General features: G+C 37.4%; 2 protein-coding genes across 3 annotated transcripts; both read right to left on the bottom strand.

The window, feature by feature from the left end:
* Positions 1 to 1436: 1436 nt before the first annotated feature.
* On the bottom strand, positions 1437 to 5731 carry LOC106304368 (general transcriptional corepressor trfA). The gene is made up of 7 exons (XM_013740778.1): positions 4595 to 5731; positions 4340 to 4491; positions 2513 to 4258; positions 2044 to 2416; positions 1807 to 1954; positions 1649 to 1742; positions 1437 to 1560 (listed from the first exon to the last, which is right to left on the bottom strand). The coding sequence occupies exons 1-7, from the start codon at positions 5507 to 5509 to the stop codon at positions 1443 to 1445; spliced, it is 3546 nt and encodes a 1181-aa protein (XP_013596232.1). The 5' UTR covers positions 5510 to 5731; the 3' UTR covers positions 1437 to 1442.
* A 3867-nt stretch (positions 5732 to 9598) lies between these two features.
* On the bottom strand, positions 9599 to 11654 carry LOC106322483 (F-box/LRR-repeat protein At1g48400-like). 2 transcript variants are annotated; one of them, XM_013760528.1, is made up of 5 exons: positions 11533 to 11654; positions 10988 to 11384; positions 10311 to 10897; positions 10098 to 10238; positions 9599 to 10031 (listed from the first exon to the last, which is right to left on the bottom strand). In XM_013760528.1, the coding sequence occupies exons 2-5, from the start codon at positions 11364 to 11366 to the stop codon at positions 9702 to 9704; spliced, it is 1437 nt and encodes a 478-aa protein (XP_013615982.1). In that variant the 5' UTR covers positions 11367 to 11384; positions 11533 to 11654; the 3' UTR covers positions 9599 to 9701. The 2 variants fall into 2 exon arrangements, with proteins under 2 accessions (XP_013615982.1, XP_013615973.1); XM_013760519.1 differs by having other exon boundaries at positions 10311 to 11384; positions 11533 to 11653.
* Between the last annotated feature and the right edge of the window lie 3789 nt (positions 11655 to 15443).

Genomic DNA, 15443 nt, shown 5'->3' with positions numbered 1-15443 from the left:
CTCTCTCTCTCTCTCTCTCTCTCTCTCTCTCTCTCTCTCTCTCTCTCTCTCTCTCTCTCTCTCTCTCTCTCTCTCTCTCTGTTCTTAGTCGTCTGTGGTGTTCTTCAGAAGCAAAAATGAAACCTTCATTTTTAAAAATTCTGGGTCGGGTGGATTCTTTTAAACGGGCAATCACTATTTACAAAACACAATTAAATTATCTCTAATCCGGATTTCAAAGATTGGATTAGAGAGGGGGATTTAAAAAGTTTGGGGAGAGATGTAAAGAGAAATTATAAATTTGGGTGGGTTTACGAAGAGTTAAGTACTTTGGGTGGAAATAAGTAGGGTGTATAGGTTTGCAGGGGGTTTTAGGCAGGCAACCCTATAGTTTTAGTTAAACCGGTTAAAATTTCTTAACTTTTGTATACGAATATTCAGGGGTGACAATGTGACATTTGAAATAGAGAATGAATCGCGACCGCGTTTTCTTACCGTAATTTTTGTGTACTTTTCTGTTACGCAGTTTCGTTAATTCGTTTATAGGATTCCAACATCTGTGGGAGACCTGGCGTTGTCTCCAGTACCCACCTGTCGGCCAGGCCAGCGTGACTATTCATCTTGGCTTCTCTCCAACGTTTCAGTCAAGACATCTCCTACTCATTGGGTCTTAATATGATAAGGCCACGTAGGCCTAAAATTAGCCATAGGCAAAAGACCAAGTATCATTGAAGCTCATAAATGGGTTGTCCATCAATATATAGCTTTAAGTCTTTAACACATCTGATAGATTTAATTATTTCAAATGTCACATTGTCACCCCTGAATATCTAATGTTCAATCCAAGAAAATACTTGTTTATTAATATTAGATCCATACATCCAACAAGTTATTTTATCATTGGGTTCAGTGTAACCAGGGCCGTCTCAAATTAATTTTAGGTCTCGTTCGAAAAAAATATTAATCGTACATTTTATCAAGTAATTTTAAAATTTAATAACTTTGTCTAATTTTTTTTAATTATAAGTTCTAAATTTAGCATTATATCTAAAATTTTAAAGTTTCTTATCATAATTTATCTATATATTTGAAAAAGCTTTAATTTTTTTTTTTTTATATTTTGGAGCCATGTTCGACCGCTCCACTTGCACGTGCTGTTAGACGGCCCTTAGTGTAACCTAAGATGTTTGCACGATTGCTAATATTCCACTCATTTTGGATTTGTTTAATTGGCCAAATAATATGGAAATATAGGCCTAATGCAAGGTATTCGCAATGGAAGTTTTCTAAGTTTTGAATTATCCCACGCACAAGCCATATGATATGAGGAGTATATCGGAACTTTTTATTGTAATGATCTCAACATGGCAGAACAACAAGGCAAACAAATGTTATCAGGTATAATCAGATGTATCAGATTCCAAACTAACAGATAAATTAATATTGTTCTTCTTTTTTAAATCCTAAGCATCAAGAAAAGCTCTCACAACATCGACGATTGGAGCCATGCAAATCGGACATTTCTTACTGCTCCATTGCAACTCATGAGCACATTTTAGACACGTGCACATATGTCCACACCTACAAAGAAACAAAAAAAAATACCAAGACCGCTAGTTACTAAACCAGAGTTTGCGATTTAAAATAGCGATATGGCAAACGCACGTACCTATACAGAAGTGAGTCAACAGGCATCTCAGAGCAAACGCAACACTTGCGTTTTAACGGATTCTTAGTTTCTACTCGTTGTTCCGCAGAGGAGCCTACAAGATTGTTTCATCAGTTAAAGAATTTGAAAACGTTTAATGCAATGATAACAAAACTGACCAGAGCGACAAGAATCTTGAGTTGAAGATTTCTGGAAATGAAGTTGCATATCAGTGCAAGATTTAACGGTGTTTCGCAATTCTAGCATTTCTCGTTGAAGCTGCTCCATTTGTTCCCTGAGATCACTTATCATCTGCATTTCCTGTGTCTGTTAAGTGAAAATCAGACAAAAAGAAAGTGAAGATCTTAGCTTACTTCACCAACACGTAACCTAACTTGGAGAAAAGTAAAACTCACATTTTGACTTGTGGCAGAAGAAGGCTCAGGGAGAGATAAAGACGCTGTGGGTTCGTTATCCTTGTCAATATCTTGATCCCTGAAACTCCACGAAATCATCAACGTGCTACTCCTTTCTGATGATTGGCTGCAAGCGTCATGATCAGCTTCAAGAATTGTGTCGCTTTCAGCTTCAAGATTTGTCTTCTCTGGTTCTTCCTCTGTTTCAATATCTTCTTGGTTCCTTGCTGAGCACTCTTCAACCCACTCTTCTTTTTCTTCTTCGTCTTCTTCTTGATTGATTGGTACGCCTAAGTGATTTTGCACCAGACTTGTCATCAAATTATCGATTTTTTGTCGCAAGTCACTCGTCAAGAAGTTGGAAACTGTTCGGCTGCACAGCAATTCGCAAAAAAAAAAAAAAGATTACAATCTCAAAATTTAAATGAATTTTGAAAATGACTTTGAGAAATGATCATAGGTTATATACCTCTGAATAAGGTTACATATGTCCTTTTTATCCGATTCAGTGTTGAGAACCTCAAGGTACCTTTCTTTCCTTAACTCTTCCCAGTAACTTCGAGGCCTCGACACATCATAGATCCAATCAGTTGAAATTTCTCCAATGTAATCATCAAAATCTCCATAATCTTCATAGTCATCATCATCATCATCATCTTCTTTTTCATCCCAATCATTTGCAAACTCTATTGCTACTTCTTTCACGTCTTCTCTTTTTTCTTCACATTCTTCCTTTTTGGTTTCTTCATCCTGTGGTGAAGAACTTAGCTCTTTACCTCTCTCTGGAGAACCATGACATGCAGATTCTTTTGCTGGTATAATAACTTCTTGAGAACTCATGATTTTCACCTCAGTGATATCTTTGGACTTGGCTTTATCAGAACAAAGCTCTTCCTCTTCCATTCTTCTTTCTTTCTCGTCAGGTTCACACTGCTTTATTTCTCTACTAGTCTCTCTTTTATCCTTCATTTCTTGTGTACCAACAACTTTCTCCTTTGAAGTAGTAATACTTCTCTCCTCAGTTTTGACATTAATGATTCTTCTTGAAGCTTCTTGCAACACTTCATTTCTCTCGGTATTAGGTTTGCCTGTTTTGCCTTTACCTCTGTCCATAGAATATCTTCTCCTACTCTTTTTGTACTTTGAGTTCCACATTTTCACCTTCTCAGCTATTCCCATAAATGTGTTTCCTTCTAAACTTTCCTCCACTTCTCCACTTCTTTCAGTATGTTTCTTTAAACCATTTTTATTGTTTTTGGTTTCACTCAAATCACTTTTGGTTGTTGTCTCTTGCACAACCTTTTCCTCTTCTTGTGCAGTAGCTTGTTGAGGATCCCTGATCTCTATGGACTTAGTTTCTACAGAAACACAGTCATCCTTTTCCTTTCTTCTTACTTCTTTCTCAGGAAACTCACAAGTAGTATTGCTTTTTCCCCCACTTTGGACATTATTGGTTCTTCTTGTAGCTTCTTCTAATACATCTTTCTTATCAACTCTCTCAGTATTAGCTTTCCCTTTCTCTGTCCATCTACTCTTATTCATTTTCTCCTCTGAGTTCCACCGGTTCACTTTCTCAGCTATTCCAACCAAAGCATTCCCTTGCACATTTTCCTTAGCACTAGCTTTCTCCCTTGTTTCTCCTTTATCCCCTCTCCCTTCTGTAGTTTCTTTCTGAAGGGTTTCCCCTATAGGTTTCTTTAAACCACTCTTACCCTCTGCACTTTCACTCAAAACAGCTTTCTTTGCCGTCTCCTTATCGCCTCTCCCTTCAAGACCTTCTCTAGAAACAGGTTTCTCCATTGTTTCTCGCTTTTCGCCTCTCCTTTCTTCAACTTCCTTCTTAATGGTTTCTCCTGTGGCTTTCTTTAAACCGTTCTTGTTTTCTACAATTTCACTCAAGACGGCTTTCTTTGGAGTTTCCACCGCAGAAACCACTTCTTGAGCCACTGTTTCACGCTTTTCGCCTCTCCTTTCTGCAACTTCCTTCTTAATAGTTTCTCCTATAGATTTCTTTAAACCGTTCTTGTTTTCTACGAGTTCACTCAAGACAGCTTTCTTCGCAGAAACCACTTCTTGAACCTCCTTTACATCAATCTTCTCCATTGTTTCCTCAAAAACTTTCTTCTCCACAGACTTCTGCGGATCTTTATCCATAACCCGAGACCGAGAAGAGATAGAACTAGAAATGTTCTCAGAGTTTGTCTTATTTTTCTCCCTGCATTTCATTTAAATTTACTATTAAGTTAAATATCTCTCCAAGAACTGCATTACAAACCATAAAACTTTAGATACCTACTTGAGAAGATGCATCACACCAGACCCTCGCGGTGACCGGTTTAAATCAGATCCTCCTGCCCGGTTTAAATCAGATCCTGCTGCCCATGACTTAGACCGATACTTATCTTGAATCGCAATACACCTTTCGTAACATCGAATCCTAAGCGTTGACTAAACACGACAAAAAAACAAAAAGCAATAACATCTTTAGCCCTAATTAAACCCTAAATTTCTAACACTAGTCTTCATATAATATAAAAGCAATTATATATACCTGAATCCTTCCCCGGTGCGTGAACTTTGAAACACAATGACGATCTAATAAACTAGCCAGCTCCTTTTCACGATCACGCATCATCTGAATCAATAAATCAGCAAATGCTTGTCTCCCTCTTATTCTTGGGGAACAAGAAACCTGAGGAAAAGTTCTTGTTTCTGTTGTTGTTGTCTGAACTTCTTTGCCGTTCTCGTTACTGCTGCTTCCATTATCGTTATTACCCGTTGTTGTTTCTGTGTCGCTGCTCAGCTTCCTGATTATATCCATAACTCTTACGCCTTCTCTTTCTTTCTCACCAGAAACAGATTGTGAGTCAGATTCAATCTCTTCCTCTTTATGTTCTTCCTTTTTTCCTTCTTGAATTGGCTGTATGGTTTCATATTCTTTGACTGGTTCCTCAATAAGAGACTCTGAGTTCTCTAACACGTTTGATCCTGAGGAACTCGTTCTGCTATCGGTTTGTGTTTGGTTTTGGTTCGAGCTCGTTGTCCTTGCCTCCCATATCTGAACCAGAGAAGAAGCCGGCATGGTTTCTTTCCTTGACGCGTTCTTATCTTGTTGACTCGGATGAGGTAAATTCGGATCCGGGTCGGATCCTATAGAGGACGATGATAACCGAGGTTCCTCTGTTTTCAAAACAGAGGATTTGCTGGAAGAACATTCAGGAACAGCTTTGGTGGATTCATCAACATTCTCACCGGAGGCAACGGTAACGTTATCGAGATGATCTCTGACAAAAACATTGAGATTCTTCTCGAAGGCGACGTGTATGTTTCGGACATTGTTGTTGTTGTTGCTGTTGTTGTTCTTGGTCTTCTTATTGTTGTTGTTGTTGTCTCCTCGGATGCATCTCTCGTGGGGGCTTAATACGTAATTAAAAGCCTGAGACGTTTCTACATCAGATGTCATCATGACGCCATTTTTTATTGCAACACCAAAATCAAGAACACAAATCCTATTTAATCGGATCTTTCTCTATAATTTCTTATTTCTTGACCTCTTCTAGAGAAGAAGAAGAAAAAGAAGAACAAGAGCATCAATGATGGAGATTTTTCGAACAAGGAGGACAAAGTTTTGATGGACAAGAAGAAAGCAAAGAGACAGAACAGGGGAAAACGAAGAGAAAGAGGCCAAAACAGATCAATGGAGAAGAAAGGCAAGAAGAAAAAATAAAAGTATGTGCTGTTTTTCTCTCTGTTTGATTTTTAATAGATTTGTTGTTACTTTCATCCACAAATATTATTTAGGTAAATAATCCTACCTTTTGTAATTTGTATAATGAAAAAATCCAAATATAGATGAGTTGATTCTTGTATATGTAAGTTGTAACTTTTAAAACTAAAAATAAAGGTTTTCAGACAGTGTCAAAGAAAGAGGGAGAGCACACTTATAGCATTCTCTAAATTGGAGTTGACTAGTTAGTTTAATTGATACATGTATTTACCTTTCTTTTATTCAAACTTACCGGTAACATTAGAGTGCCTTGACTTGAATACTTTTTACTTAATCAGTGGATTTAGCTAGACATGAATCTGGATATACTACAAAGATCAGTGGTATTAAATTATCATGTTTTTGAATTTAGTGTTTGTATCAGATCTTCCTTGATATCACTTCTAGTCCTCATGATACCATTTCCTAGCTGAAAAACCATTCCCCGCAATACTTATTGTTTGTATTGCTAACACCCGAACGCTTTGGTGACTACATCACAACGGACTTACCAGCAGACTTCTTCAGATTTATCAATACTATATATAACATGTCTTTGATATTGATTCTTCCTGACGTGAGTTTAATTTCCTTGTCCTCCTTAAGATAATTTTTTCCAGTTCTCTTATAATTGCGATTTGTGACGCCAAAAGAAAACCATACTGTTCTCTTTTAGCCTCCATGTTGCTCGTTAATCTATTCATGCATTGCACCCATCCTCTTTACTTGGATGCCTTTTTATTTTAGAACACATCTTCTCGTGTTTCTTTTGTATTCATTCCCTTTCTAGAATTTTGCCTTCTTCTATCTTGGAGCCTTCCTTATGTTTTAAAAGTGGTAAACTTAGACTAATACACTTCAATACTAGACGTCACAAAGTTTTGACATCCCCTCCAGCAAATACAGTTTCAAGACAATATTCCAAATTGTGGTTAAACGATTTTGGCCTTCATGCTCATTTTTCTAATGACATTTTTATCTACTAAACTCGACAGTTTCACATTCCATATGCTTGCAAATTACTCTTCCAAGAGCTTGTGTCAATGTCGATTGCACCACAGATGCTTAATAAAGGCCTGAAATTAGCTAAAGGCAAAAAGTGAGAGTTTGTAAACATTCGAGCTTTCTTGTTTTCTTTTGTTCGCATCTTTGTGAGAAAACTAAATTTTAAATGTGTAACGTTTATTTGGTATTTCTGTTGAAACTAAAATCAGAGAGTTTTATGATAATATTCAAAACTTTAGCTATAATTGTTCTCATGTGGAACCAAAAATATCCAACCTACGATAAATGTGGGAGGTAAAATTGAAAAATAAGGTGAGAAAATCCATTGGGCCATCGATAATAACTTATTGTTTTGCTGAGAATCACAAGGGGCATGTGAAAACAATTATTATATTTTTTAAAGAGTGTGGTATTTTGACTCTCTCATATATGTTAGTCGTAGCACTCGGACACCTCCATGATGAAATACCTTCTCTACTGAGAGGCTCTGAATGTAGCGGTAGTCCTTACATTGTTAAGGTCTCTCTTTCCGGTTGTTACTTTCCGGTTTGTAGTATTTTGACTCTCTCATATATGTTAGTCGTAGTCCTTACATTGTTAGAACACCTTTAGTGAAGGTCTCTCAACACAGCTCTCACACATTAAATAATAGAAAGTAAGCAGTAAGCGTAGAAGAGGAGAGAGGTGACGGACAACTTTTGAGGTACTCTCTTTCCGGTTGTTACTTTCTTATTGGCCAAGACTTCTCTGTTTTAAAGATTAACTAGGGGTATACCGGCGCGTAGCGCCGGGTTCGGATCTTTTGTTCTTTGTATATTTTGTTTTCTAATAAGTTAAAAGTGGTCCGTTTAATCCATTTGATAGTGGTTATTGTCTGTATTGTGTTACTTTATTTTTTATCTGATTAGGCGAAAGAGGAGTATCGTAAGTGATTTTATAGATTAGTATAATAAGAATATAATATATAGTTGATAGCTGGACAAAAGTAAATGTAGTACAATGTAAAAGATTAACTAAAGTCAATGTTCAAAGCTGCACAAAAGTAAATATAGTATAATGTAGAAGGTTAAGTAAAGTTAATGTTCCAAAAGAAACATGTAAATTCATGTGTTTGTTTACTGTTTTTTTGTGCTAATGTAGTCAACAAATTCGTTCATCCTCTTAAAGTAATAACAATCTTCGCATGCACTGTCCATGTCATGATTGTGGCAATCAGTTAGGGGTTCCATTGTGGTTGTATTTGTTAAATATTTTGTCTTCAAAATGACTCTGATTTCTTTTAGTGAATTCTTAATCATGGTCAAACATTGCGCAGTTCTGACTTAGTTTTCCATGATAACTTATCGAGGTATTTTTTTTTCCTCACTGAAATCGCCTCTGCACAACATTAATATACCATAAATATATGTACCGTTGTCAAAGATTTCATTTGCAGATTGACGAAGATGGTTGAGTCCTTCGATAGATTTGCGGTGCTGGAAGTATTGAAGTAACCCCTAGATGTAGTGATCCCTTGGATGGTCAATTGCCAAAAATTCATTCTTTAAAATTTTGTAACTATTTACCATAGTGAGTGGCTCTTCTACAAAATATTGGAGGTCGAGGTTCCTGAAATAGATGGTTGGGTCTGTGTGTGAAGAGTTTCCTTCACAGCTACCAATACTTTCGTCTGAGTTATAATTGTTTTCTGAATTCGCTGATCCCATTTTGTTTTCTTTTTTTTCCTTTACTGGTTTTCGAATATGGTGGATGAATTGTATTATTATGTTTGTTACGGGTTGGAGGCTAATATACTGTGTGCATAGTTGATTTATTAATTTTGTGGAAGCAGTTTTGTCTAATTGATGTTACATTTGACTTTTTATTTAATTTTTATGATACAATTTTAATGAGCTATTAGATTACTAAAAATGATTGTTTTCAATAAGTTATGGTGAATTGTTCAGTAACGACTAAATAATTTTGTTGGGTTGTTTTTGTTTGTTTGGATGTGAAATTTTCGTTCTCATATAATTGTAGTGTTAGATTTTAACAATAAATAGAAGAAGGCTTATTTGTTTTGCATTTTTGTATTCTTAAATGAATTTACAATTCATTTTATGGTATTAGTAAATTAAAGATGCTTATAAATTTGAAAATGAAAATTTCTTGAAAGAAAGTGATATTATTTTTGTGATCATTATACCTGATATATTTCATGTGTGATTTTGCCTTCATTTGGTTGTAATATATTTATTGATAAGGAAAGACTTAAACAAATGTATTATCTAAAAAATAAAAGGCTGAGGAACAGCTCAAAAACAGAAGTATAGAATAATCATAACTTTTCGTTATAATAAAAGGCGAGTGCTTCTACAATGTCTGGATCAACTTTATCTATTGTAATAAAAGCCCATATCACATTCTTTAAATTAGGCTAGCATCGGGTACTAAACGGAACGTTTGGACCATCTCTATAATTTTAAAAAAAGTCCAAATCATGTTAGAGAAATAAGAGAAGCGTCAGCCGAAAATCGCAAGGATGCTTGGTGTAGCGACACGTGTCGTGAAATGCCGATCTCTCTTTGATGATGTGGTTTCAGAAGGAGAGACTAAAGTCTCCTTTATTGTATAAGATAACAACACTACTATATATATATATATACATAAAAATATAAAATAGGTAAAGAAACGATTCCGTATCTTTTGATCACCAATGATGCTCTTATAGTCTCATCTGTCATATAATGTAAATGATAAAGAAATATTTTGATCAAACAAATGCAATAAAATAAATCTTATGTATTTCCAGAGATAAATATTGCAATTAATATGAAAGAGGGATGTTTAAAGTGATAACAATAATATATGTTATTACATAACACAAGAAAGATGAAAAAAAAATAGCTCAGAGGAGTTGAATAGTGCACTTTGATGAAAGTTTGGGAAGATTCGTTAGATTAGCTCGCAGGAACTCAGCATTCTTGCCTTTGTTGTCCGGATCAACACCAACTTTTACAGTTTCAAGACATTTCAAATTTCCCAAGAAATGTCTCATTTGTTCCACCTCTTGAAAACAACCTCCATAGTCTGAAATCTCTAGCACCTTCACTGGACATGTCTGTAGACAACATATTTTTTTCTTCTTTTTCATCTTCTTACTATTTTTCAGACTTGGATTCTGAGGGTTACAAGCGCATGCATCTCCACATCTATTTGTTACTTTGTGAACAAGACCCTACAAAAAACATACAAATTTAAGCTATGTTTATTAAAAAAGAAAAAAGAAAAAAAAAGTATATACCTTGAAGACTAAAGTTTGTAGATTTGGACAAGACTTGAGCAGAAGTGGCATTACTTGCCAACCATTTTGATTGTTACTCTCGATAGATAAATTAAGAAGGTTGTTGAAGATAGGCATGGATTTACAACAGAAATGAAACACCTGATTCATTACCAAAATATAAGATAGAGAACGTTGATTGATTGATTATAAATGAATAGAAGAAGGACTGACCTCAAGGGAATCAGGAGACAAGTGAAGGGTGGTAATGTTTCTTATAGCAGCAACAAGACATGTAACATCACCGAATATAGGCGGGCTTGGATCATCATCATCACAAAGAGAAGCATTATAATCGTAATAATAATCATCATCGTAATCATAATGACTAGTTGACCTCCATAACTTGAGACTCAGCCTTGCTTCGACAAGAGAATCCAAATCACCAACGGCATACTTTCTAAAGACAAAACTAGAATAGTCAAGGTAGACGAGACTTGGTGCTTGGAAACGAACTGTTTGGCAAGCATTTTCGAAATACTCTAACAAGAGATAGTAGTCAATATGATCAGGAACATGCGTAGCAATCACAAGACGCTTGATCGATGCATGTTCCACAACCGTACCCCCCCAAAGTGGCCCCATATCTGAAAAGTCCCCATTGCGTATGGTTAACTCTTCCAGCACAGGACAAGCATGGATGATTCGGGGATAGGATTCAATATCAAGCGCAACCATCAGAGAAAGTGATTTGAGGGCGGGGAAAAACACATCCAGAGATTCATCAATATCTTCATCATCACTATCTTCACCATCACTATCTACATCAATATCATAATGACCGGAGATTGTGAGCTTAACCAGTGTGTTACTCCTTAGTACCCTAGGTTCTATATTAACAGTAGACCTACTGGCTGGGGCGTACAAGTGTAGTTCCAATAAACCTTGTTCCATTGCAGTCCAAATCCAACGGTTGAGACGGGCGGATTCGTCGTTGTAACTCATAGTCTTAGCTACACGATACAGAGAGAATGTCTTGATGGCGGGAGAGTTGTGTAGCAGAGCAAGTGTCTTGTCTACGAAATCACAGAAGCGTTGTGAACCTATTGTTGCTTCTTCTTCGTTAGGATAGACAACCATCGACTCATCAAAACTAAGGCTGTCTACAAGAGACAGAAGATTCCTCCACCTCTTGGACAGAACCGATGTGGAAGCAGCCACTTTTGTCGGAACTAGAGACAGGAGTTTGCCAAGAATCTCATCTGGCAAACTGCTAATTGAATCCCCCATCAAATTTAGTATCGACACCTGAATCAAAACAGTAGAAGCGTTCCAATCTTAAAACAAATCTCAACCAACAACAAACAAACAAACAAGATGATAATCTAAATTGAACGAGAGGAAAGGGTGACTGATGAAGAGGGTAAGTTTTGGATTAATTAAGAGAAAAGCTTACAACGTCAGAGGAAGAACCAAGAGCCTGAGCTTGACGATATATAATTGAGCAGCTGCGGTTTTCTTTTTCTTTTTCTTTTTCTTTTTTTTTTGACACAGAACACAAAGTGCTTTTATAACCAAAACAAAACCTAGAAAAAACCTAGTGGTCGCACAGTTTTTATACTAGTAGATAAGTTTCCAATTATCACGTTTTTCTATTTTTTCGTTATATCCTTTTTATCTCATATAAAATTGGATTTTCTATAATTAATAGACAGATATTGATATTAATTGTTGTGAGCAATGTGGGACTCTACTTTATCATTACCGTCTCTTTTAAAACACCGACGTCCCACCGGCTCTATGAAAAAAAAAAAACAAAAAAAAAACCTTTTCCAGTTACCAACCTGCCCACGCCGCGTGTCCCTGTCTCGAACGATCGGCTTTGATACCATTTGTCACTATAAACGTAATGATTCTGGCCAAAAGAAATTGATCTCAAGAAAACAAGATGATATTGATAGATTAAAGAACTGAGAGTACAAGGTTTCAGAGACCTTAATGGTGTTGAAGCCAAGTCACTGTTTGAAGCTCAGCTTCCTTCCAATTTCATGAGCCAATATAGTCAGTCTTCTTGCTTTGATTTTGAGAATTGAACCTGTGCGAAAGAGTTTTCCACCTCAACCAACACTGCCTTGTCCTATGCTGCTCATTGTCTCTACCCCTTTCCATACACAGTTCAGACTTATCAGCTGTCTGAAGTAAGAGAACAAACTAAAATCTGAAACAACCCTGCAATATGAGAGTCTTCATGTTCCTATTCGTCAGTTGCTCATGTTTCCCCACGATCACATTTTCCTTGATGTTGTAGACCTTCACAAGAACTGGGATCTTCGAGAAGAGACAATGTTGTTCTGCTTAGTTGGTACACTTCCTAGCTAGTTGCACGATCCTTTCTGATAGCCTCCATGTTTCTGAAAATCTCAAGGTTCTCTAGAACGACATGTGCACTGCTCAACTTCAAGACTTCAGAGCGTATGAGACGCATAGTAAATTCAATGCACAGCCTCAAACCCACTGCGCCCGATGTGAAGTCATTTCCATGATGTGGTGTGATGAACAAAGTAGCAGTCGCAAGTGAAGATCATGAACTTGGATTTCTCAAACGGTTCTGCCCTGAACTCGTCCCCGCTTGCCTCCTTGATTGTCTCGTGACATATTAGGAGTCAAGCTGCCTCTCATCCAACAACCAGTGACAGTTTCGGTAGCTTTGTACAGTAGTTCCATGACCCTCTGAGCTCATTGTCATCAAGTTCACAAACAACAGAATCACACTGACACGTCCCCTTGTACCAGGTATCTGTAGCCCTGATGCCATGATTGATTGGTGGAACTTAACAGCTTTGTTCCCCAAAAATTGATCCAACAGAAGGGAGGTTTCCACTCCATTCGCTAACTGAAAAACACCCATGGCCTTCTGCGTGTCTAATGACAAAGAAGTCTGATAGCTCTCGTATTCTTTCTTCCACCAAATGTTTTGACTTCCACATCAGTGCCAACTCTCTCCATCCTATCTGTCTGACCAGAACCTGCTCCACCTGGATCCTATTCGTCACTCTGGCCCTTTGTTGGAAGATGTTGAGATGTCTCCAAAATCGAACTGCTCTAATACCATTTGATTTGATACACATTAGTGCATCATTTGGCATAATACCCCACAATTGAGTCCATGTATAGCGCGAAAGGTAAAACGCTAGCTAGCAAGTGGTGGGACCAATAGAACTTTATCTAGATATTAATTGTTGGGAGCAACGTGGTACTTTACTTATCAGGTGCATCTGGAAAGTCTGTTACAAAACATATGATGTACATTCAGACCTATTGGTCACACACTATACTATTGCGAAGAATTCAGAACTAATGCTTTAAATGTAAAAAAAATAAAAAAAGAGTGATTGTCATTCAGTGACTTCCGCAAATAACATTTTGGAAATAGATTTGATGCTGGTACAAGTCTGTTTTGAACTTTTGATTGGAAACCTGGTCATTATGCATATCAAACTTTGACCTTGCATATACACTGATATGCTTGTTTGTATAATCATGTTCGGAATGCACATTTTACCTACCTTAATGGTTCCAACATTTTGTTTTCTATACGTACTGATCACTAGGTGATTCTTCCGTGCCAAGCATGAATATAAGTGTTACCAAAGTAAATATATATCATAATAACTGATTCATATTTTATTTTAAATTATTTTGTATTTTATATGTATGATTTGTTATAAATATTATTATATTATTTTAATTAGACTTGTGATTTTAAATATATATTGTCTAGTCCGTTGGCTTATTATTTGGATCTACTCGATTGCATATACTTGTTGAATTTCAACCATAATATTTTTTTGTTTTTGTTTTTAATAGATTAAGTTTAGTTATTTTCATTTCGCTTGGTTGTCAAATCATTTGTCAAAAATTAAAAATAAATAACCAAAACATTTCCCGTGAATTACTTTCGAGAAATCATTATATAAACAAAATATTAAGTTTAGGTATTTATGAGCTTAGGTATGCAATTTAAATTCTTATTAGTTTAAAAATGTTTTGGTACGTTAATATAGTTTGGAGAATAAGAGGTATGATCAGGTTCGGTGGTGGGTTTGGGTGCGGTGAGCTTGGTAAAAGGGAATTGATCTTCGACAAAACGAACATATCGTGAGACAAATATGCGACCAGAGGTGGGTTCTAAGCATAGATAGGCGCTCTATGTTAAAGAGTAGCCTAAGAATACGCAAGGACTGGAACGGGTTTCAAGTTTTGTTGATCGGTATGGTCGCAGCCATGGGAAACAGAGGCAACCGAAAACTTTGAGTTTGGTGTAGTTAGGCTGGATGGTGAAAAGAACTTGGTATGGTGATGAGAGCTTAAGGTTTGGGGTTGGGAAACGGTTTATAAGGTAGACGGCTGCTGAGAAAGCGTAAGACCAATAGGTGTTGGGAAGGTTGGCGCGGTGTAGAAGGGAGAGGCCGTTTTCAACGATATGCCGGTGACGACGTTCGGCAAGACCGTTGTGCTCAGGGGTATGGGGTGGGGAGGTTAAATGGGTGATTCCTGAGGTAGCCAGGAAGTCGCGCAAGGCGATAAACTCACCTCCGTTGTCTGAGAAAAGGGTTTGTATTTTGGTTGATGTGGTGCGTTGCACCAGAGTGGAGTATCCAAGGGTTTGCAGTAGCAAGGTTGGCTCGTGGATTCCACGATGCTGTCGGGGTTTGAGGCGTAGGAAGGAGCCCCTGATAAGACGATGTCTTCATCTGTAGTTGCGGGCAACGCTTTGCGGAGTGGCCTTGAGTCACGCAGAGTTGACAGCGACCGAGGTACGGGCGAGGAGTGCGGTTGTGCTCAGCGTTACGAGGTTGAGACCAAGTCTGAGGAGAACTCTGGTTCCCTCTTGGGTGAGAGCCCTTGTTGCGATTGTTGGTGTAGTTCGCGGTTATCGGGAGGGTTGATACGGCTTGTTGTGGATCAGAGATCTGGAGCTTCGCTTCATGATTTATGAGCTTTTCATGAAGTTCAGTGATTGAGGGTGGTCTGTCTCTGCTCTCCGTTTGATCAACGACCGACTTGTAATCCTCCGGAAGACCTTGAAGAACATAATCAAGTTGATCTTCATGATCAATGACTTTCCCAAGTAGAGCCAGTTGGTCAAATCGGGTGATTAGGCCTTGAACATACTCGTCGATAGATCGAGTCTCTTTGGTCCAGGCTTTGAGTTGATTAAGGAGCTGTTTAACATGGCCTCTGCTAGGTCTACCATACGTGGAAGCCAAGGTATCCCAGATCTCGGCGGCTGTTGAAGCGCGAGAGAGAAGTGGTTGGATGGTGATAGAGATAGCTCCAAGAAGAGCGCTGTAGAGGAGCTTGTCC

This window comes from Brassica oleracea, chromosome C1 (assembly GCF_000695525.1).
Source record: "Brassica oleracea var. oleracea cultivar TO1000 chromosome C1, BOL, whole genome shotgun sequence".
In the NCBI taxonomy this organism is placed as follows: Eukaryota; Viridiplantae; Streptophyta; class Magnoliopsida; order Brassicales; family Brassicaceae; genus Brassica; species Brassica oleracea.
The sequence above is the reverse complement of the archived record's forward strand: the minus strand, read 5'-3'. Positions and strand labels throughout refer to the sequence as shown.